Source organism: Tenrec ecaudatus, chromosome 1 (assembly GCF_050624435.1).
Source record: "Tenrec ecaudatus isolate mTenEca1 chromosome 1, mTenEca1.hap1, whole genome shotgun sequence".
In the NCBI taxonomy this organism is placed as follows: domain Eukaryota; kingdom Metazoa; phylum Chordata; class Mammalia; order Afrosoricida; family Tenrecidae; genus Tenrec; species Tenrec ecaudatus.
The window spans coordinates 141949917-141974037 of NC_134530.1; the positions used below are offsets into that span (position 1 = coordinate 141949917).

The 24121-nt window shown below is 44.7% G+C and overlaps 1 protein-coding gene across 1 annotated transcript in view; it reads right to left on the reverse strand.

Moving 5' to 3' along the window:
• The window catches only part of VAV3 (vav guanine nucleotide exchange factor 3), a 405543-nt gene that overhangs the window by 114800 nt on the left and 266622 nt on the right, over positions 1–24121 (reverse strand). Inside the window, exons 18-19 of the mRNA XM_075558833.1 lie at positions 14196–14221; positions 8425–8470 (exon numbers count right to left, since the gene is read on the reverse strand). Coding sequence (XP_075414948.1) covers positions 8425–8470; positions 14196–14221 — 72 coding nt within the window. The remainder of the gene's footprint in view (positions 1–8424; positions 8471–14195; positions 14222–24121) is intronic.

A 24121-nucleotide genomic window follows, 5' to 3' on the forward strand; every position in this document is an offset into this window, starting at 1 on the left:
CCACTAATGAACTCTGCAGATCAGGCATCCCCCACTGCTAATTTACTCTGTACCATGTAGCTGAACCTTAGGGAATGAGCTTCCCTCTGCGCAAAGCTTGACATGGCAGGGTACAAGGAAGTGTCCGAGAACGATGAGGTCTCGGGAGCCAAGCACACTGCAATTAAGTCAGGGAACCCAGCAGGTGCAGTGTGACCTGGGGTACGCTGTTAACCTCTCAGAGCTTGTCAGTAGCCCTGAGCGGTCCTTGGCTTTCCTTCTTTTGTCGATGGTCCTTAACAAGCTCTCTGTGTGTGTTTTCTTCTCTTTTTATAAGATATCCAGATAGGTTCAAGACCCATGTTCTCGGATACGAGCTCACTAATATAACAGAAGAAACTCGCCATGCCCACATTAATTCATAGTTACCGGTAGAAGTGGTCAGACCTTCACCATATTTTGGGGGCTACATCATTCCATAGCATCTACCTCATGATATTTATCCCTGTCATTGAGTTAATTCTGACTCCCAGAGACCCTATAGAGCAGGGTAGAACTTCCCTGGTTGGTTTTCCAAGACTAACTTTTTTATGAGTAGAAAGCCTCATCTTTTCCTTGTGGAGCTGCTGGTGGTTTCAAACTGCTAACCTCATCATGATCAGCATCCCCATGGGTAGCCAATATGCCACTAGGGCTCTTCATGATATTTGTATGTTTGTCTAATATCCTGAGGCGAATGTAAGCAAGATATACGACTTACTTCTGGACAATGACATGTGGCAAAAGTCATGATGTCACGTCAGGGAGTGTACCGTTTGAAATTTTAACATCTGTCTTGCTTGCAAGATTCTATCACCCTCTCGGCTGTGCGCTTTGAGGAAACAAAGGATACGCGGGTTGCCCACAAATCAAGGGAGAGGCTAGTGGCTGATCATCGCCTAGGCAAGGAGGCCAAAAGGAACCGATCCTGCCAACGGTGAACTTCGGCTTGGATCCTTCTCTGATCAAGTCTCCAGATGAGAGGCATCGGGGCCAGTCAAATGTATATAGCAAGGAAGAACATGCCACTCCCGCTTTTCCACATTTAAGTAAGGAAGCTTCTATCGCTGGTGAAATATTAAAACATGTTTATCAGCTTCAAGGCTTCACTTTCAAGATTTTTTCCTACATATTTAATAGGTATACATGCTCCCTCCTCAACTGTCAACATGGTTAGGTTCCGAAGACCAAGTTGCTATGCTCAAATTTGTACTTATGTGAAAATGGAGGATGATCACATCAGCTCACAAAATAGGCATGGGCTAAATCACTACATAACTTTCTAATTTCATCATTACATAACAGCCCGATCACCGAGAATCACGGCCCAGCCAAGTTGATTCATAGCCTTGGCATGCCTTAGCATTAGCTACTGCAGCCATAGATCACTGACGTGCAAAACTGTCATAGCTTTCTTTTTACTACTGTTGTGAATGTGAAATGTCAGGTAACAAAGCAGTTGATAAATGAGATGTGGCTTAATCTGCTACAGGTATAATTACAAAAATAGGAGGGCACAAATGACCTAGAAATGGGTTCTGTGTATAAAAGAACTCAAATGTTTAATTGTGTAAACAATCAGACCACTGCTGCCTTGCCTCCCCACTGGAAGCGCACCTTCAGGAGAAACTTAGTCTGCCTGTAGAAGGTGGACTTTACCAGGCGTGTGCAGACCTGCCTGGTGACAGCGCTGGTGCTCCTTTGTAAACTCTCAATGAGCCTTTAAAGGGTGAAAGAAATTGTCCCCAAACAAAAAAAAAAAAACAAACACCAAAAAACAAAAAAAACAGGGTGGAAACTGCGTGGTGCATTTCAGAAAGGTGTTTTCATGGCTGAGGGAATTAGAAAAGAAGTCCTGGACATAACGACGAGGGGACCAACGGCCTTCATGCGACACTACTCTCACTGCCCGTCCTGTGAGAGAGACTTGCAGAGAATTCAGTGGGTTTAGAAATCAGAGCATGCGCCTCAGTATCCGTTCACAGTGAGGATTAGTCATTTCTCTGCGATGAATCTTAATTACTCGGTTCCATTGTCCCAGTTTTTTTCAAGTTCACTCTTCCAATGTGAAATGTATTTTTACACATTTACAATTATGCTACCAATATTTAGATTAGGATTTATATTTGATGAGAAATCAGTTTTGGAGGTGACAGAAAAGACAGAAGTAGGTTTGACTGATTAACATGAAAATGTTGCAATCTATGGAAACTTTATTACTTATTTATTGCAGTCAAAGACTCATTCATTAAAGCCATAAAAAGTATAAATTTATCTCCATCAAAAGAGAAAAATTTATATGTTTAAATCTAGTTATATAAGACATTCCAAGTTGCTCTTTTTCTTGTCAAAGTTTTCTGATTGGAGACAACAACATATTTATCTACTTAGTAAGTGGCATTATGCTTAAAACAAATCTTTTTTTTTTTAAGTGACAATCCTGTTTCAATGTGATATAACTTCACCAATTCTTTTCAATTAAAATTTTGTGACTTTGATATATAAACCAGCATCAAATTTGTATAATTTAATATATAGACCAATATCAAAGTTTTTATTTATACAAACTAAAATATATACACATTCATAAAGGTCAACAGATAGATGTTGGACTTTTTTTTCATGTCGATCTATATAAGATAGGCAGGATTGCTTATAATCCTCAGAAGAAAACAACAGGACCAGCCTTTCAGGGGAGACATGGGAGAGGAGGAGGTGGGGGCAAGAGCGGGGTAAGTCAACAAACCCAGAGGCAGGGGAACAGCAAAAGATCTACAATAGTGAGGAGGTAGTAGAACGTCTGGTGAGTGCAATGTAGCCAAGAGGAAGTATCGAGAGCCAATGAAGGTCGAACATGATAATGGGATGGGCAGGAGGAAAGTAAAAGAAAATAGAGAAAAGAACTAGGAGGCAAAAGACATTTATAGAGGTATAAATATAGACATGTACACATGTAAATATATTGATATATAACAATAGGGATACAGGTCAGTGTACATATATTTATATATTAAGTATCAAGGTAGCAGACAGACATGGGGCCTCTACTCAAGTCCTCCCTCAAACTCAAGAACACTTTGCTCCAATAACCTGGCATTCTGTGATGCTCATCTTCCCGATATGATTGCTGAAGAAAAAATGGATGCATAAGCTAATGTGGTGAAGAAAGTTGATGGTGCCCAGCTATTACAAGATATAGCATCTGGGGTCTTAAAGGTTTGATGTTAACCTTGTTTAACTCCAAATGGCCATCTAGCAGGGAAACAACAAATCCCACATAGAAGAAGCACACCAGCCTGTGTGATCACATGGTGTTGACGGGATCCGATATCAGGCATCAGGCATCAGAATACTCAAAACAAACAATCATATCAATGAGATCGAGGGGGGTTGAAGTGAAGATCCAAAGTCCATCCATAGACAATTGGCCATCCCCTCACAGAAGGGTCACAAGGAAGGGACAATAAACGGTGTAAGATAGGAAAATAATAATTTATAATTTATCAAGGGATAATGAGGGTAGGAGGGTGGGGAAGGAGGGGGAAAAGGGGAGCTGATACCAAGGGCTCAAGTAGAAAGAAAATGTTTTTAAAATGATGATGGCAACATATGTACAAATATGCTTGATACAACTGATGTATGGATTGCTTTCAGAGCTGTACGAGCCCCCAATAACAGGAATAAAAATATAAACACATTTGGTCCAGCTGAAAAGCAATTTGAGTTCACAGTGGCTTCTCTATCTTCCAATTCCTTTTGCATTTTTGCACACACTACATAATTCGATATTTAAAATATGTTTAGTAGTCTATATATACTAATTGTTTTTATGTCATTATGCGTTAGCACACCAAAAGCAAACCTCCTCTCAATTCTGACTTTCAGTGATACTGGATCAAGATATAGAACAGATTAAAATATTTATATATTCACATATATCAATCTAGGCATTGCACTCATATCCATTCCTTCGCTACACAGAAAATAAATTCCTTGTCTACAAGGGACACGTTTTATCCTCAAAGCTGCTGCATGCTCTTAATGTCATGTCAGACACAAAGTTGGTCACCAAGGATTTCTTGAACTGCCTTCTCCATGCAAGAACAAATAGGAATACCGGTGCATATTAATCTTATCCACCTCAAAGAGAAAGTGACTATCTTGGAAGAATAAGAACGCAGTGAGAAAAACAAAGAGCAAAATGCCTCCTCGACCACTGAAGACTGAAAGGGCAGCATTTACCCGAGACGGAGGGCCGGGAAAGAAGGAGGGATGGAAACAGGCGCATGGCAGCGGGACAAGCGCAGGCGCCTGGAGGGGTACCAAGGCGGAGCTGAAACACTGTGTGAACTGTGACTGTCAAACACCGAGGCGCCTCTGGATCACAATACAGCGGTGGCACAGCAGTAACCGTCTCCTCCAGGACAAGGCTGCGTCTCGAAGCCCCACGTACAGTGCACACCTGACAAGCAAGGCCTTTTTATCAGTTTAATGAGTGTCTGTTAAGTTTCTGTTCAAGGTCACTGTAAGTCACATGAGTAAGTTGAGATCGGAGGAGGAGTCAGCCACCTAAACGCCTCCCATCCAGTCCAGCTCAGCTTTGGGCAGCAGGCCGAACAATGGTCTGCATTTTTTCAACGCCAGTGAGTGACCTTAGGAGAGGATGCCAGGAGCTCTGTGAACGTCAGACCGTGTTTTCTAAAACCAGGACTACTCGGGGAACAGCAACACGTTCAGGTTTGCCACGTGCAAACTAAACCGTCTGGCTCCAGTACTGAGATGGAAAGGAAATTTTAAAGCCCTGGTATTAAATTTTAATTGGTAACTTTGACCTTGAGTGCCACTTTAGGTAAAAAATATTACACCAGCGCTCAGCTTTTCTTGAGATTTATGATCTCATGTTCTTGAAAAAGCCCTAGCACCTCTGTGTTCCTGAAATAATTGATCTGTCTCTTTCAAGTGTGATTTTCCTGATACCAACATCTGTCTGAAGAAGAAAAGTATAAACTGATGAAAATGCCCTGCTATATTTAAGAAACCCAAAAAAGCTACCAGAATTTGCACCTCACACATTACTAGATTTATAAAAGCAGTGGCAAGACTATAAATTGATAAACCTCTTATCACAACAGAAGATAACAAGAAATAAACTCACCGGCACACCTGTTTGAAATGGTTGTCTCTACAGACTGATAGGAAAGATGAATGCCTTCAATCGGGAGCGGAGGCCCAACTGCCAGACCCCAGTGCAAACGCAGCGCCACCTGTGGTTCTTGGGCTTATGTGGAGACTCCGCCACCTGTGGTTCTTGGGCTTATGTGGGGACTCCGCCACCTGTGGTTCTTGGGCTTACGTGGGGACTCCGCGGTCTATGTTCCCAACCTACCCCCCAAACACTCTCCACATCACCAACCTCATCAACCACGACCGTGGGTGGTGTCTCCTAACACAAACAAGGGGAAAAAATCACAAGGGCTAAAAGGTAACATGGGGGCTCTGGAAAGATGAAGAACCCCAAACCAGCTGTGTCGTGTAGCATGTTGGTTCAAGGAAGATCCAATATTAAAAACTTAGGATGTTTTACAAAGACACAATTGGTAAATATTATTGATACTCATACACATCATAAAATGCCCAAGGTTAAACCCCCGCTGCAATATCAAATACTTACTGTATTAATTGCTACCATTTTCATTTGGTACAGGGTAAGCAGTCTGCTAAGTACTTGACGTATATTAAGTCACTGAATCCTCGCCATAACTTTATAAAATAGGTGCTGCCTTTAGTCTCCCTTCACGAATGAGAAGACAGACTACCTTGCTGAAGGTCAAGCAGCAGGTCCCGCGCCAAGCTTCATCTTGAACCCAGCCATGCTCCCCATGTCGTGTTCCATGAGTGCATCCGTAGGAGGGAGTAAAAAATAAGAGAACCCCCCCACACAGACAAAGCTGATAGGCATCCGGGCGTTCCGTGACACAGGCGCTTTTCAGGCCCCTGCTACCCACTGCAGAGCCCCTGCATGGTGGAAACAGCTGGAACGCTTTTTGGCTGCAAACCAAAAAGTTGAAGGTTCGAGTTCACTCAGAGGCACCTTGGAAGAAAGATCTGGTGATCTAGTTCCCCAAACACCAAACACTAACACTCTGTGGGTGCACGGGGTCTTTTAAGAGTCAGAATTAGTTCAATGGCAAGTAGGGTGGGGGAGGACCCACAGACTTGTGTATGACCCTTTGCTAAGCAAAATGTGAAGGTAAAGACAATGTAAAAGTGCTTTTTATCTATGGCTCTGGAATTTGTACCTGACTTGATGAAGGAGTTACCTGGCTTCTTTTTCCTTTCCACAAACTCCCCGAGTCCCTGCACAGTAGTCAGTGTGTGGGATGGCAACACTACTGGAGGCCACGCCAACACAACTCTCTCTACAGCAAAGACTGCACTGGGCCCCAATTTGCCCATGCCGAGGTTGCCCCCCTTTTACCAACCCCTTGTTTACCACTCGGGGGTGGAATAGCTCCTGCAGATAGCAATATCACATTAACTCCAGACCAATATCACATTAACTCAGAACAGCCAAGCATTAATAAAGGGCCGTGTGCCAGCCAAGCCAGCCCCCAACCCAGAGGCAGAGATGCAAACTGCCACCAACCACAGCACATCATTCTAAAACCAGGAAACAGCTACTGGAGGGAAAGTTGTTAGGTGCCATGGGGTTGGCTCCTGCTCATAGTAACCCACCAGACAACCATGGAATGGTGCCCATGCCTACACCCTCCTCTCTATTGGTGTGTTTGAGCCTGTTGTTGTTGACCAAGTTAGAATCTACAACGGGTGAGGTCACCAACTGCCTGACTGTTGCTGGGCCATCACCCCCCAAAAATGAAAAAATAAAACTTGAGAAATACACTCGTAAATTGACTATACCTAGTGGGTTTGGAGGAGCCCTGGTGGCACAGTGGGTAATGAGTTGGGCTGCAAACCACAAGGTCAGCAGTTCGAAAGCACCAGCCACTCCTCAGGGGAAAGAGGAGGCTTTCTACTTCCTCAAAGTGCCGCAGCCTCGGAAAACCTGCAGGAGCAGTTCTGTGCTGTCTACAGGGTTGATAGGAGTCAGAAGTAACTCTGTGGCACTGAGTGAGTGAGTGAGTAGTGGGCTAGCTGTTGAGCCACTAACCCCAAGGCCATCAGTTTGAACCCACCAGTTGCTTTGTGGGAGAAAGATGAGGCTGTCTGCTCCCATACAGAGGTACAGTCTCAAAACCCTAAGGAGATCTAACCTGTCCTATACGGTGACTATCAACAATGCGGCCGTGGAGCTTTTTTTTTTTTTTTAATGAAAAGCAATCAAATATATTCTTACAAACAATCCATGCTGGGAATGGTCTTGGGAAAGTTAGAAGTATTAAATAGTTAGCCAGACGCCCCCATTTTTTAATGGGCTCAATCTTGTTCTGTGGTTAAAAAGGTTCAATGGGTCTGGGAAGTCAGGTGAGGCAATTTCTAGCCAGCGGCACCAAGGCTCCTGTAAATGTCTCCAGCAGCGCAGACGCTGGCACGGCTCCCTGGGTGGGGTCCTGGTCACATGCCGTGGAACACTCTGCAGGCTCCACTCTGGCCATGAGGGGGGAACAGAACACCCAATCCAGACTGCTGTCCAGCAGGGCTCTTTGGTATCGTGTGCTCCAAGGGACTGTCTGCATCCATACCTTTGACCCACAGCACTGGGCCCAATCCATTGCTTAAGGGATTAAGAAAAATTATCCTAAAGTAATGACAGGGCAAAGCTCACACTGGTAAACAGAAACAACGGCATGTTTTCTGCAGGCCAATCATTGGTCTCCAGAGAAGACATTTGTTTGCAAAGCCGCCAAGTCTGTGCTTCCATTACCAAACAGGAGAGACTGAGGATGAAGGCAAGCATGGCCCAATGTGAGGTTTGTCTCAAAGATGCCTGGCTTACCCCCTCCCTGCACCCATCTTCTAAATGCCAGTTTGTAGGTGCCAGCTGCTAGTGATTTTCATTCCAGATGTGGGAGGACGAAGGGCAGGGTGTGGGACATGTCAGCATTAACCAGGGGCCTTGAGGCAGTTCAGTTAGCAAATAACTAGCTCATTATGGACAGACTGCTGCCCCAGTGGTTATTCATCATATGACCCAGTCCTTGGAAGTTCTGTCAGGTGAGTGATTTACACACCAGGCCACCAGCCTCTGGTCACACATCACATACCAGTTGCAAGCAACAAAAAACAAGAGTGCACCTGATCTTCCACAGCGCAGTAGTTGGCCTACCATTCTCTTTACCAACACCTCCCCCCCCCCCCGCATTGCTGCTGGGTCGATGCTGACTCATAGTGACCCCCACCACACACATGTGTTTCCGGGTCTATAACTGTATAATCAGAATATACCTGGATCCACTTGCCGGGAGGTCCTTCGCAGTCCATTAGCCCGTTTCTGTAAAGACAAGGAAAGCAAAGTAAGCGTGCTCAAACAGAGAGTTTTAAGGTTATATATATACATGCGTAATTTAAATGTCCAGCTTTTTAACAGGTCTTTCTCTAGAACAAAGGTCCATTTCATAATTTGAGGCTAGGTTTTACCACTGTGGAAAAGAAGTGTCTTCTCATTTGGTATTGTGATTAGGTTGTTGTCATTCTTTTAAGTTACAGTGACTACAGGAAATATGGGCACAAAGCCTGCACAGCCACACATGGGTCAGAGTGCTCTTTAGACAAGGGTGCGTGCGATGAGTAATAGACCTACCCGGCCTTCTTCAAAGGCTAACCCAATCATTACCGCGGTCGGGCAGAACAGAGACTGAAGCAGGTCCACAACTTCAGTACAATGATCTGAAACTCTGATGTGAGCAAACACTTCAATGAGAACAGTGATTAAATTGCATACTGCCTCTATCTGAATAGTTTCAGAGAGAAGCCAACCCAAACAAAACAACAGGAAGGTAACTGGTGAATGGTGAAAGGGAATCCTTATTTTAGAGAAGGAAGTCCTAAGAACATTTCCACATGGCAGGAATTTATTCAAGAGAGGCAAAACAAGAGATTTTAAAACTTGGAAAACGCACGGCGAAACATGCAATTTCACAAGCATTAAATTCCTTTCCACCTAATAACTCTGGTAATCTTACAAATGAATAAAGTCTTGACGTTCACTTTTCAGTTTGCAACGGGATGAGGTTCTAAGGCCAGGGCTCCGGGTTCCCAGGAGAGAGCACATTTCTCTGTGGCCTCAGTGGCGCGGACCCTCAGTTTCATTGGAGCACCAACTTTCCTAAGCACACAGTAGCCACGGAAGGTTTTCTCAGGCTGCTTCTTTCTGCTGCTGTTTCATCTACAAGTCAAATGGGCAAAATGGGAATAAAAGGCCAATCAAGAATCCAAAGCCAAACTAACTACCATTGAGTCAATTCTGACCCGTGGTGACCCGATAGGGCCAGGTGGAACTGCCCCTGCAGGTTTCCGAAGCTGGAAATGGTCACAGAAGCTGGAAGTCTCAGCTCTCTGCCGAGGAGTAGGGGGTTGGGGGGTTCACCTTGCAGACCTTGTGTTTCGTAGCCCATCGAGTCAACACCAAACCCATGGTTATGTAGTCAACACAAACGCTTAGTGACACGAAAGGACAGGGTATAATTAGACCCTGTGGGTTTCTGACCCTGTAACTCTTCATGGGAGTAGAAAGCCCCCTCCTTCTCCCACGGAGCAGCTGGTGGTTTCGAACTGCTGACCTTGAGGTTAGCAGCATGATGTATCACCACTACTGCCCCAGGGCTCCTAGGACAGGAGTGGGGTAATTGAAATCAGCATTGAAGTTATGCTGAGCCAGATGGGTGAGAGGGTCACGGGGAGGCGGTGGGGGGAGGGTGAAGACGGTCGCTGAGTCAGGACCAAAGCGTGCGGCTCCGCGCCGGGGAGACGAGCAATGAAAAAGGGAAGATGATTAGCTGGAGAGTTGTATCTGATAAGCTTACAAGACCGCTTTCAAAGATAGGGCTTGGGGCTTTCTAGGTAACAGACACTATATAATGATGTGCATCTTGCTGCTCTTGGCTTCCTGTGCTGCTCTTGGCTACCTGTTTAACGCCTGCGAAAGGCGGCCCGCCGGGGCCTTTCCAGTCAACACTGCGTCTCTGAAAGCGAGAATCCAACCTGTCAGCCATATTTTCAGAGTCCCTAAATGAGTATTATTTAAAGATATTAAACTTAATATGTAGCATAGATGCTTGGATTCAAGAGCAAGGATGCATTACTTTGAATTTTAACAGCATAGTGCAATTACTGAGTATGGCTTCTAGAATCGAGATTTCCCAAGTTCAAATTCAGACTGCCCCGTGGGCACCCTCCTGATCTTAAGCCAGTGGGTTAATGTCTCTGCCTCAGTTTTCTCATTTATAAAATGGGGATGATAACAGTACCCACCGCATGGGGCTTGTGATGAGAGGCCATTCAGTACATTTTGTGTCACATGCTTAGAAGAGTCCTTGCCACATGATATGGATTACTAAGTACTAGTTCATTACTACTATCATCTGTAGAAACTTTATGGCTGTGTGTTAAAAATTGTTTTCAAGACAAACATGCCATGGGTGCCCAACATTCCAGATCAACTATTTCACTGGCATTCAGAAGGTTCAAATTCAAATGAACCTTAAAGTATTCTATTGAGACTATGTTTGAGATGTTTCCTTCTGGAAAGTCTAATGACCTTGAAAACAGAAGGTGAGCAGTTAGGAGACAAAAATAAATACAAAAACAGGAGGGAATATCAGCTCCTCAGACCAAGTGCTTTCTGAAAATTTTTGAGATTTATTATACATTTCAAAGCATTTAAACATTTTTTAAAAAACCTATAATTATTGCAAAAAATTAGAACTTCTGAGCAGAACATATTTAGACTAATTTTAGAATGCAATGTTCTATTGTCATTCTAGGATACGCCGTCTAGCACACCTTTCCCCTCACTCTCCTATCCTCAGTGGTCTGGGACAAGGCTGGACAGACTTTAGTCCCCAGCAGCTGCAGGAGGGGACCCTGAGGGGCACATCTAGTAGCCTGCCTTCTCAGTAGGAATGCTTACCAACCTACAGCCCCACAAGGTCCTCAGGACCAGTCTACACACCCCTCTTCATCTCCTTTGAGCTACCTGGTACGGGGGAGTGGAGGCCTAAGCTAGTTATTTCTTATTTCATTACCCACGACCTTATCTTTCCCTTGAAAACACACACACACACACACACACACACACACACCTTTCCCTTGAAAACACACACACACACCAAAGAAAGCCCTAAAAGAGAAAGAAAGACGCAAACAACATTTATTATCGAACAGTCACTTTCTTTGCTTTCCTTTTTTGGGTAACAACTTTTGTTTTCTGTTGATTCTACCAACAGAACAAGCAGCTTCACTCCTCCGCAGCACTGGCTGCGTTTCCTGCGTATTTTGTAGAGGCGGAAACCCCAGCAATGGGACATGACTGTAAAGTCTCTAAAGAGTGTTCCGAAGCCAGAGGGGGATTCTGAGAGAACATTCCAGAACTGGCTGTGAGATGAGCATTCCAGGTAGGTTATGGCTATGTAAAATCCTGGGGCTACTGAAACCTGGCAGACTTGGGGGATGTAGATGTAAAGAACCTACATCAAACTTAAAAGAAAACCACAATCATGACACTGGCAAAGGCAGCAAAAGGAGAGGGCTACAAACGGATTAAGAAACAAACACAGTAAACCATTGCTATCTAGCCCATTTCAACCCCAAGTCGTGGGACTTAAAAGCACTGCCCGTGTCCTTCAGGACACAAGTGTGCTCCAAGGGTTTTCTTACCGTTCACTTCTTTGGGAAGTAGATACCAAGATCTACAAGATCTAGCCCCAAAGGAGCCTCTGGGTGGCCTTGAACCTCCAACCTCTCAGTCGGTAGCAGAGCACTTTAATGGCTTGTACCACTCTCACTCAAAGCTCTCTGCCTTGGTGTCAATGCAGACTCATAGTGACCCCTGCGGGTTTCCAAGACTGCAACTATGTATAGGAGTAGAAAGCCCAGTCTATCTCCCAATGAGCTGCTGGTGGTTTTGAACGGTCAGCCACACAGTTCACAGCCCAATGTGTACCCACTACACTACCAGGACTCCATTAAACCCCACGGAGAAAAGGAGGATCTCAAAGGAAGGGAGAAAAAATAAAAAACTCACAGAGCCTACAAAAACTTCACCATTTCCTTCTAGCAGACTCCTGAGCATCATTAAAGCATGTACATTGGAGTGGACTCTTCTGCGCAGGATGGGCTTGGTGGCGAGTCATGAGGGCAAAGCTACTTCTGAGTGTTCTTTTGCTCCTAAAGCTTCCTTAGAGACAGCTCGTGCTTGCAAGTGTAACGAGCCACCCATCCAGAATAGAAACTGTTAATCATTAATTTAAAATTACACTTATATTTTAAAAATTAAGTCATTAAAAGTGGCACGACACTGAAAATAAAAATCAATGTGAAAATGAATTTACTTCACAAACGGCTTATATGCGTTTTTTAAGAGAGATTTAACGTGCCTGGGAGAATTATTACCCATTTCTTATCAGTGCACTTTCTTTCTGTAAATACATGCACTTCATGTTACTTAACTAAAACAAAGCAAAGCCCCTTGCTAGACAGTGTATGTGTAAGAGCATAAACATTACGTAACACCATCGAGCAGAAGTTCAGAGCTCTAACCAGAAGTCTCCCGTGAGAGAGCAGGACAATGAAGGCTGTTTTCCAACATCATCTGCGACACTGCTGGGAGAATCCTTATACCTGTTATGGAAAATCTTACTTGTCAACTAAACATTTAAAATTCAAAAAACCCTCAAAAAACTTGTTGTTGTTGCTTTGTTATTTTAGCCAAAAGAGAAATTGTCCTATTTAAAAAATTTTTTTTAGTATGTGGAGGGAAGGGAGGCTTCAGAAAGTCGGTGAAAAGAGAGATTGTGAAAAATGGAATGGTTCCACGCACTCTGGAAGCTCCTCTTCGTGTTACCGGGCTGTGCATTCCCTCGTCCAGACTCTGGTGCTAACAGTGCAACTGCCGTGCGAGACCAGTGTCCGGGACGTGAGCTTCTGAATATCATGTTTATGAAGCTCCGACGTCCTTCCACAAAAACAGTAGAAGCAAATGTCTTTAATGTGATACCCAGAGGCAGATTCCATTATTTTCCCGAATGATATAAACACTATCTTATCTAACACATATTAATATCGCCTTGATTTAAAGAGACATGCATTTTCTTCCAGTCTTTTATTCCAGTGATTATACGTCTGGCTCTCATCCATAATCACACAATGTTTGACGCCGTCATTTTCCCCTGCTGCGGTGTTTCTGTTGTGGTCTTGATCCCCATTCACTTACTACTTTGGGGATCAGGTGAAAAATGTGTTACTTTTGAGGGACAGCCAAGGCAATGGTTCTCTACAACGTGCCACCTTTGTCCCTCTGCCGGGCTCTTTATCAGTGGTCGATTTTGGATGTGACAGGAATCACAGGCTTCTAAGCCACTAGGAAGCACGCTCCACGTCAAACCGAAGGGAGGTATTGTCCGATGTTGGTTTGACCCAGAATCTGCGATCGTGATCGTGTTTGCGCTCCAGTGGAAAGCCATTGGAAACATGAATGCCTGCACGTTTCAATGCTGGCACCAGCATGGCAGCAGTGCCACGATCCACACCAGGCACACAGCTACCAACTTCCTTGGGCTGGGCATCACCCTTCCTAGCATGACAGTTAATGCTCTCTGCATCTGGAGATGCCCTGCACTTTATAAAACCTCAGGGGGTTGTGGAATTCCACAGCAGGGTACCAGGACAATTGGTCCCATATGGATGCCTTGCGTTGTCCCAGTGGCTATTTGAAATCTCCCAGAAGGCGTCCTTCTGAGGCGTCCCTGTCTCACGGTCTTAGAATACACGCTCGCTTTCCCCTCTACCTGAGACTTCAGACAGCAGCTCCGAAATATTCGGTGACTTCCACCGGTGCATGGCGTTCCCAAGCACTGGCTGACTCATTCCACCTCTGCCCTCATCATTTGAAACGGAACACGAAACATACCATCGGTGCTAAAGCCTGCTGAAGTTAGCGAACAACTTGAACTGCAAACATTTAGATGCGAAACATGAAAAATTGTAAATGGTAATCTTACCTCAGGTGGTTTGAGCGTCCCTTGTTCTGAAACAAACGTAAAAATTGGCATTGTCAGTGTAAAGTAATTGTGTTTGGTTAGCAAGCTTAGCTTGTTCTCTGCCGCGTGATAAAACACGACTGGCTTGGCTTTCCTAACTCCTCCCTGTAATGTACTTCCAGGGTCCCTCAGGCTGCGCCAGTTACTCTTTTGCAACCTGGCTTCTCTTACCTTATTGGCTTCTCAGGAAGGTGACTCATCGTTGTAGATGACTTACTTCTGGGTTATGCTTAACTTTTCAACTGCTTATTAAGCAACGTCAATTCAACCTCACAGAGCTCCTTATAACAGAGGCTTGCACGAAATTAACATGCATGAGAGAAACCAAGGTGCAAAGCAGTCTTTCAACCAACCTGGTTTTAAGAATCTCAACTCAATGAACTACAAGGACGTTGTGCTATTGAGACCGTTGCAAATTTAACACAGAGAAATTTTGCATTGTTTTCCCTAGTTTTTTCTCTTTAGTTTCATGGCTGCTACCTCTTATAATTTGGGGGAGAATTCAGCATGATTTTAAAAATAGAAATGAAAACAACAGCATGGAGCCTTGCCAATTTTTCTTTCAATCTTAGGTTCAAGTCAAACCAAACCCATTGATTGTCCTTGTCGATTCTAATTCACCGTGAGCCTATAGGACAGGGTTTCCAGGGCCATACAATTGGCAGACATGGATGCCCACGACTTTCTCCCACAGAGTAGCTGGTGGGAGGGCACTGCCAACCTTTCAGTTAGCAGCCAGTGCTTTAACCGCTGTGCCACCCCTTTGGGTTTAGCTGTCTATGAATAGGCTAACCAGTTCCTGCACCACACTGCCGTCACTAACAGTGACTACCAGTTATAGAAGGCCCTGAGGTCTTCAGAGGAACATTCTGGACAGAGGGCGAAGGCTCCCTCTGACAGCAAGAGCGCACTCAGAGCTGGAGAACTGCTGGGCGGTGCTTTCCCCCCACATGCCTGAGAGCCTAGACTTGTCCTGACGTCTCAGACAAGGGGGAGACATCCCTCATCCCGTGGACCTTATGCCCACACGTTTCTTTTTCCATACAACTCTTACCACACTCCATGCATCCATCAACTGTGTAAAGCACACCTGTACATCGTTGCCCTCATCGTATGCCCATACTTTTCCCACCAGAGCACATGGGAGAGACATCAGAATGGAAAGACAGGCCTATGCGCTACCTCTGTGAGCTGTCCTTGAAGAAGACCTGAGGAGCCCCGCCACCAGAGTTCAAGGCCAAAATCACCTACCAGGACATCAGCCCAGCTGCCACAGACTGCTTTACACAGGAAGACTGCCTGGGGCATGGAACAAGAGGTTGTTTGGGGTTTTTTTTCTCTTAAAGTGACTATTCCTGATGCATGGAGAAAGAAAGTCCAGTCGGCAGAAAGTCCCCGTTCTGAAGAAAATCTAAGTCTGTATCTTTCTGTCTGGTTCCAGCCTGCCCCCCGCCCCCCCCCCCCAACCCGGCTGACAGGGTAAGAGCCTTCCATGAAGGCCCCTCTGCCAGGCTTGAGCTCGGCTTTATTTGAGAGTATTCCAGGACAGAAAGCCATTTCACTTCTTTGTCTCTGTCCTAGAAATGTGAATTGTTTCTGAAGAAAGAACTGTTAATGAAGAGGAACTGTCACACCAGGCCCAGGAGCACCGCCTAGGTGTTCATCCGGAAGAGATCATTTTGCCACGTTGGTCAAGTCTGGAAAGAGGGAGTACGCGTCACTGGGTACCATCTGCCTGGACACCAGGCTGAGACTTAGAGCCCGGGTGAGGTTAACTTGGACTCTGAGAGGGCAGCTGTGATTCCTGTCTCACTGGTCAGCCCAGATGAGCTGCATTGCAAGACAGCTCTACATACTTTCTCCAACTGCTCAGGGGCAAAGAGCCTGAAATGGGAATCCTCTCCATCTAATCACAAGTAGCAGAAAGTTTCGAGATGTCTACAAAACCTGCATGGCTGGAAGGAATTTCAGTGTTTTCCTTTGGGGTTCGGTGGTTATAAATGAGTGTGCGCCTTAACTTCAGCTCAAGGACTTTGTTCCTTTCTCTGAAACTGTTCTCTATTCTTTGTACAGAAGAAGCGTTTTCATGTCCTTGTGAAGTAGGTATTTTTTCAACTCGTTTTAAACATGCTATCCCCTCCCAACCCTGGGCCCCCAGCAAGACCTTAACATCCTTATGCAGCAACAAAAGCCACACCATGCCTCAGGAGCACTCTCCGAGTGCTCAGGAAGAGGCGGGAGGGGTATCTGAGGCCACCTCAACACTTGTAACTTCTTACTGAGATCCTGAAACAGAGGACTAAAGATCCAGATTTGTACCCTTTCAGATTTAGTTTGATAAGGTTTGGCTCCATGTAGGCCAACTCCCTTAAAAAGGATCCATCATTGAACTCAAAGGAATCTGAAGTTAGGATGCAGAGATGCAGAAGGTACAGAATGAAAAGCAAGCTGCAGCTGCCTGACAACCTTCTCCAATTCTCTCCACATTTCTTCCCTTCTCATTGGATCCTTTCATCAAAAATACTCATTTTTTCTCATAATTCCAGCTGGACACAGTAAGAGTGCTTAAGGTACCAAAGCAGTTACTTTGAGGTCTAAGGTGTGCATGGCCTAAGCCATGATATTGTCAACTGATTCATAGGCATCTGAAAGTAAGGCAATGAATAAGGAAACATGAAGAAGAAGTGATGCATTTGAATTATGGTGTTGGTGAAGAACACTGAATATACCATGGACTGTCAGAAAATGGAAAAAAAAAAAACCACCTCTGTCTTAGAAGACGTAGAGAATGCTCCTTAGAAGTGAAAATGACCACACAGAGGCAAAGCACTGGGGGAGTGCAGCAGAACAGCAAGGGAATGGAGCGGCAAGGTCCCCAGGGAATGCTGAAAGTGGACTTTGGGGCCAGGGCGTGGTGCCCCAACAGACTGGACTGGAAAACGCTCCTAAGGGCCAGCAAACGATCCCTGAACGAACTACAAGCTTTTCTCTTGTGAAAAAAAAAAAAAAGAAGTTAAAATGATGAGATTTCATCCCACCTACTTTGGGTATGTTGTTAGGAGAAACCAGTCCCCAGAAAAGGCCATCATTCTTGGAAAAGTAGAACAAGAGGAAGGCATTCGGTGAGATGGACTGGCACGTTGCCCACAACAACGTACTCAAGCACAATACTGATGGTGAGGATGGTGTGCAACCAGGAATGTTCTGATCTGTTGATCACATGGTGGCTGTACATCAGAATCTGCTCCATATAGCACCACCAAACAATAGGAACAAAACTAAGAGCCCTCTGCACAAAGCCTGAATCCTCTGTGTAACTCCTTCAACTCATGGCCTCATGCTGCATCCACCCAAATGCTCCTCTCGCCAGCCACCTCCTGCCACAAGACAGGCCCATTTCTTCCTGGACTTCCTCTGATCTGCTCAGGCTGGGTGCACCCTTCTTATAGGAAGTGCTTGGAGACCTGAGCTTTTTATTGAGCCCTACCTTTTAGTTGGGCTTTAGAAACTTTCCGAGAATAAGGACAAAGCCAAGGAGCAGAGATCACAGAATCTGCTCCGAGCTCCAAAGCCCGTAGCCAGGCCCCTTCGCTCGGTGTTTTTGTCCTTGCTCCAGTGACCACGTCACTAAGCTGATGGATTCCTTTTGAGACAGAACCTACATTCCCACAACCACATCAATGAAATGGTTCCTAGCTTACACTAAAATCATAGTCACGTGAGAGAGGCAAACCCAACTACAACACTGTTACCTGCACGTTCAAAGCAAAGAGATAAAGCAGTAAACGTCAGAAAGAAGGCTTCGCTCCTTCTGCCTGTGAAAGCACCATGGCCTTGCTGGGGGAGAAGTCTATTAAAAAACGTTGTTATAATTGTGAAGTCTGAAACCCTGTCTGTCCTTTATGTCCTCATGGACCCCTCATCTTTGTATATGCCCACTAGGGTGGGCAAATGGATCTTGCAAATTCTCTGTGTGTCTCAGAGCTCTGTATCAGAACTACAGTACCCCAAACTGATTGTCATCGAATAGGCTTGGCTGATGCTGACTGAGAAGAAAGGCTGTGGGTTGAGGTTTGATGAAAAGGTCTCCTTCTCTCTTATTCTCTCTCTCGCCTTTTCTCCTGGGAATTTTCTTAGGATATAAATTCACCGCTTTACCGTTTGCAAAAGTTTTTAATCCTTAACTTGCCTTTACCCTGTAGCCTATTTCTTGGGCTCCTATTGATCAAACTATAAAATTTTCTTACCCTTTCAAGAACCTTTCGAGATGGTGACTCACAGGCCCTTGGGGGATTGTGCCCTGCATTCTTTCATCATGTCCCAACTGGTTGAATGTAATTCAGATAAGTAATGCAGCTGAAGTGCTCCCAGTCTCTGCAAAACTCCATCTTCAGTGTCAGCATGGGCTCAGAGTGCATATTTGTGCAAGAGAAATGATCTTCACCGAGGCTGGGGACTATTCCCGTCTAATTCATTTGTTTAAATATAAAATCCAAGCTTCTGCTATTTGTTTTTCCGATACAAGTGGCTCTCAAGTTCATACATTATTACACCATTTGCTTTGTCTCCTATCAGAAAGTCGGTTCCTTAAGACTAAACAAATCAATGTCTAGGAAGACCGCTGGCCCCAAAAGAGGCCACAGACAAGTCATTACCAGCATAGGTTTTGAAGGTGCTTTGTCATTGTGTCTTACATGTTATTTCTCTGAAACATCGCAAGGCAAGTAAACTGACTACCCTTGAGAGGACGTGCCACAAATTCTAGGTCAGCCTCACACATCTCCAGCAAGACCTTGCATACGTAATAATAAAGCTGAAGTAATCCATGAAAGAGGCTTTGATTTCAAGTGCTGTCAGGAGCTCTATCAGGAATGTAACTCTATGAGGGGCTTCCAAAACTGCTTAGAAAACTTCCATGAGTATTTAATCCCAGTTTTCCACACACATTTTGAAGCTCCTTTGTATAATTCACTTTAATAATTATTAGTATATCATCAGATTGGCCAAATGGTTAAAGATGGGAAATAATCACTGCCTTTGATTATAAAAGTGTCTTGCTAAGTTAAAAAACAAAAAGTGGTATACTTTATATAACACGTCACGAGAAATAGCAAGAAAAACAAATTTTTTGCTTTTGTTTCTGGTTTGTTTTTTAATGCAAGCAATGATCAAGACTTATTTTGTGTAAAAATAGTATGACAAAACCTATAGTGGTGGTAGGCTGAAATAAATTTATCCTCTAAAAGCTAATCCCTATGCTGTAGCACTCCAAAGACCCCAAAACAGGTTCTAGGTAGCAATTTTTCAGGTTGAAAGTATTAAAATACCGAGACAACTTCCTCCCAATGTGAAGAGGCATCAGAAGAAACAGGAAGATCTAGTGGCACAGTGGTTAATGTGTGTGGCTACTAACTAAAAGGTTGGCAGTTCAAACCCACCAGCTAGTCCCTGGAAGAAAGATGTCTTAGTGTGCTTCTATAAAACCTACAAACTTGGGACCTCTATGGGGCAGGTCTACTCGGTCCTACAGGAGCTCCAGGAGAGGGAGTCAACTCACTGCAGTAGGTTTTTACAGCAGCAGCAGCAGGGACAACAGCTGGCCTGGATAAAAGAATGATTAAACAGATAAGCAAGTGGGGATCTACTTTAGTTAAACATTAGAGCGGCTGAGGCTTCCATTTCCCATAAAGAAAAAAATGCATTAAAACCAAAGTCATCTGCTCCAGCAGTATTTGCCTCCCAGTGTTACTTCCTTTGTTGAAATGGAGAGGATGCAGAAGCAAGCTTTATTTATTTATTTTATTTATTTTTTAGAAGCAAGCTTTATGGGTCACCATGTCAAGCTTAGAAAAGGACCACTGAGGCTTAGCTGTATATTACTGTTGCTAGTGGCCAACTAGTCACTTCTGACTCATGGGGACCCTACGAGTGCTGAGTAGAACAAAAGCACATAAGGGAAGGAGACAAGCACAAATATACCCAGTGGCTGATGTCTGGGGCTGGCCCTTCATAGGGGTGTACTGTGAGAACTCACGGCACCTCAGTATTGCACCAGCTTAGCAGTGACGCGCTGAGAGAGTCTCCTACAATGCAGGGCATACCTACTCGGTTTGGAGATGGAGAGTTTTGGCATCACACTTCAGAGCGTGTGTGTATGTTGATCACCGAGGTTTCTATGGTGAATGTGAAGGAGTCAACGCAAGTTCAACCAAAAAGGGCGAGTGGAACTCCTGCCCTTTGCAGCCAGGCAAATCCGCAAGGCTGAGATATTAACACCCAGCCTTGGAATTTGTTTTCACGCGGCAGAGTTTGTCTTGTGAATATATTAAAAAAACTAACTTAAGGCACTTATTTTTCATACTTCAAAGCACTTGAGTTGATAATTGGCTAGTCACATATTAATAAAAATTAATTGCTCCTTCATTCAGAAATGCAATGCATTTTTGCCAAGTAATTATGATTTCCAGGATGAATGGAGACTAGATAAATTTAAGAGCTCTGGAGCATGAAATATAAAAGGTTACTGAGCCCAGAGAAGACAACAGCCAGAGAAAGCTTACCTTCCACAGAAAGAGGTCTCAAAGAGCAATTACAAATGTGTAAGGATCAATATTTAGTGATGTCCTGTCACACAATTCAAGACTGGGTTCCAGGGGGAAAGGAGTAACGGCATGCCAGTACAGACCCCACTCTGGCCTTCACTGTCAAGGACAATAGTGTCAAAGGACCGAGAAAGAACAAGTGAGAACCTGGAATGTGAGGGCAATGGATTTGGCAACTGGAAGGTCAGAGTGGGAGGTCTGCTAGCATGCACTTAGCCCTTGGATTACTCTGCCATCTTGTTCTCGGAGTGCCTCTTTCCTGCCTGACCATTCATTCCCTATCTACAAAGACTCCGGCATTGAATGCAACCTGAGGGCGGGCGCGCTCACCTGTTTGGGATTGCTCACTCTTGGGGCAGACGAACTATTCCCACTAACCAAAGCTTTCTGGAGCGCTGTGGGCTCACAAGTCCCATGGGGTTAAGGAGAATGTCTTTTTGTCTCTTATAGGCTGCATTGAGCTCTGGAGATATAAAATTGACCCAGTCCCAAGTCAATACTGGTGATACTCCAGTTGCTATGGAATCATTCCTGCGCAAGGCAACCCACGTGTAGCAAGCAGAGAGCTGTACTCTGTGGGGTTTTCAATGGCTTTGGTCATTCTGAAAGAGACCGCCGGGACTTTCTTCTAAGACACCTCAGGGTAGATCCAAAGCACCACTTTTGCAGTTCCTCACCAAGTAGTTAACATTTAGTAATTTGGTAAACCACCTAGGTGCTCCCTTCACATTCAAGTTCTCGTGACATATACTCCTCCACATACAAGCCTCATTCAAGTAAATGTATATGCAGCCCCTGATAATTATGTATCCCTTTCTTGTCCCTGCCCCTAACCTCCAGCCCCACCACCCCTCGCCCCCCCCCCATATCAGCCATGGAAAAAGTACACTGACGAAGTGCTGCACACAATTGTTCCTGGATGCCAAGACAGAGGACAGTGTATGACTTAAGCCAGAACTCTCTGCAAGTCAAGAAACAGACCACTGTGTACCTCTCCACAGGGAAAGAGGGACCAGAATTCAACCCGGTGCTCCAACATGTGGTTGCAGCATACCAGCATGAAGCAGGCAACCAGTAGACAGGTCTGAGGGGCCGGCCCCAATCCCAACTATGTGGACAGCCACCCCACCCCCTGAGAAGAATTTACTTCAGAGGACAGCACTGAAGCTACAGCTCAGGGAGAGGGACATGTCTGATCAGAGCACATGGGAGCAAATGGTGGGGGAGGAGGAGAGGGTGGAGCACATCCTGGCCCACCAAGCCTTGAGGATAATATAAATGCACAGAGAGCACCATAAGCCCCCCCCCCCACTATGAGACATGACATCCCTCACGGACCCATAACCCTACAGAGGACAATACTAGAGACAGTGTGGGAATTGTGCCCGATCTGATCCCACCACACCTTAGAAGCAAAACACTAAGGTTGTGAAATAGAACAGCAAGGGGAGCAGGACAAGGAAGTCCCAAGGGAATACACAAAATAGACTTTGGGGCCAGGTAACCCATCAGACTCGACAGGAAAACACTCCAAAAGGTCAACAAACAGACCTTGAACTATTTACAGGCTTTTTTTTGTCATTGTTTTTGTTGTTGTTGTTTTATTTTCTTTTGATGCTTTGTTTTGCTCTGTCTTGTTTTAGGGCATATTATTACCTCTGTAGGTCTATCTAGATAAGATAGGCTAGATAAACGATCTGGAAGAGAAAACAGCGGGTCCAATGGTTCCAGGGGGGACATGGAAGAGGAGGAGATGAGGGAAAGGAAGTGGTGTTAACAAACCCAAGGACAAGGGAACAACAAGTGATCCAAAATCAGTGGTGAGGAGAATGAGGTCTGGTAGGACTTGATCAAGGGCAATGTATGGAGAGGAATTACTGACACCCAAATGAAGACTGAGCTTAATAGTGGAATAAGAGGAAAGTAAAAGGAAATAGAGGAAAAGACTAGGAGGCAAAGGGCATTTATAGAGGTCAAAAAGAAGGCAATGAACATATGTAAATATATTTATATATAATGATGGGGTAATAGATCTATGTGTATATATTTATATGTCTAGTATTAAGGTAGCAGATGGACATTGGACCTCCACTCAAGTACTCCCTCAATGCAAGAATACTTTCTTCTATTCAACTGGTATTCCATGATGCTCGCCTTCCAGACATAATTGCTGAAGACAAAGCGGGTGCATAAGCAAATGTGATAAAGCTGATGGTGCCTGGCTATCAAAAGATATAGTATCTGGGGTCGTAAAGGCTTCGAGATAAACTAGGGGCCATCTAGATGAGAAGCAACAAAGCCCATGTGGAAGAAGCACACCAGTGTGTGTGAAGACACCTTCACAAGGTGTCGATGGGATGAGGTATAAGGCATCAAAGAATAAAAAAATCAAATCATTGTGAATGAGGGGGAGTATGGAATGGGGACCCAAAGCCCATCTGTAGGCAACTGGATATCCCCTTACAACAGGGTGGTGGGGAGGAGACAAGCCAGTCAGGGTGCAGGGTAGCAAAGATGAAAACACAACTTTCCTCTAGTTCTTTAATGCTTCCCCCACCCCCACTATCATGATCCCAGTTCTACCTTACAAATCTGGCTAGACTGGTACAGACAGAAACTGAAAACATAGGGAATTCAGGACAGATGGACCCCTCAGAACCAGTGGTGAGAGTGGTGATACCAGGAGGGTGGAGGGAAGGTGAGGTAGAAAGGGGGACCCGATTACTAGGATCTACATATAACCCCCTCCCTGGGGGATGGACAACAGAAAAGCCAGTGAAGGGAGACATCGGACAGTATAAGATATGACAAAATAATAATTAATAATTTATAAATTATCAAGGGTTCATGAGGGAGGGAGTAGGGAGGGAGGGGAATAAATGAGGAGCTGATACCAAGGGCTCAAGTAGAAAGCAAATGTTTTGAGAATGATGATGGCAACAAATGTACAAATGTGCTTGACACAATGGATGCATGTATGGATTGTGATAAGAGATGTACGAGCCCCAATAAAACGATTAACAAAAAGAAAGAACCCATAAAGTTCAGCGTATGCATGCTCTCCAAACAGCACCCAGGTACTACATTCATTGCAGAACCACCAGGTTCAAGTTCACTCTCTGCTCACACTGGCACAGGGAGTGGTGAGTGGAAGGGGAGGTTGTCATGACTTCCAACTTCCAGGGGACATCCATTGGGAAGAGGCAGAGAGAGGGCTGCTGACTGAGGGGTGACAGGGATTTCTCTTGACACTAAAAACAAAATGGAAAAGGCTCTGCTGGGCAG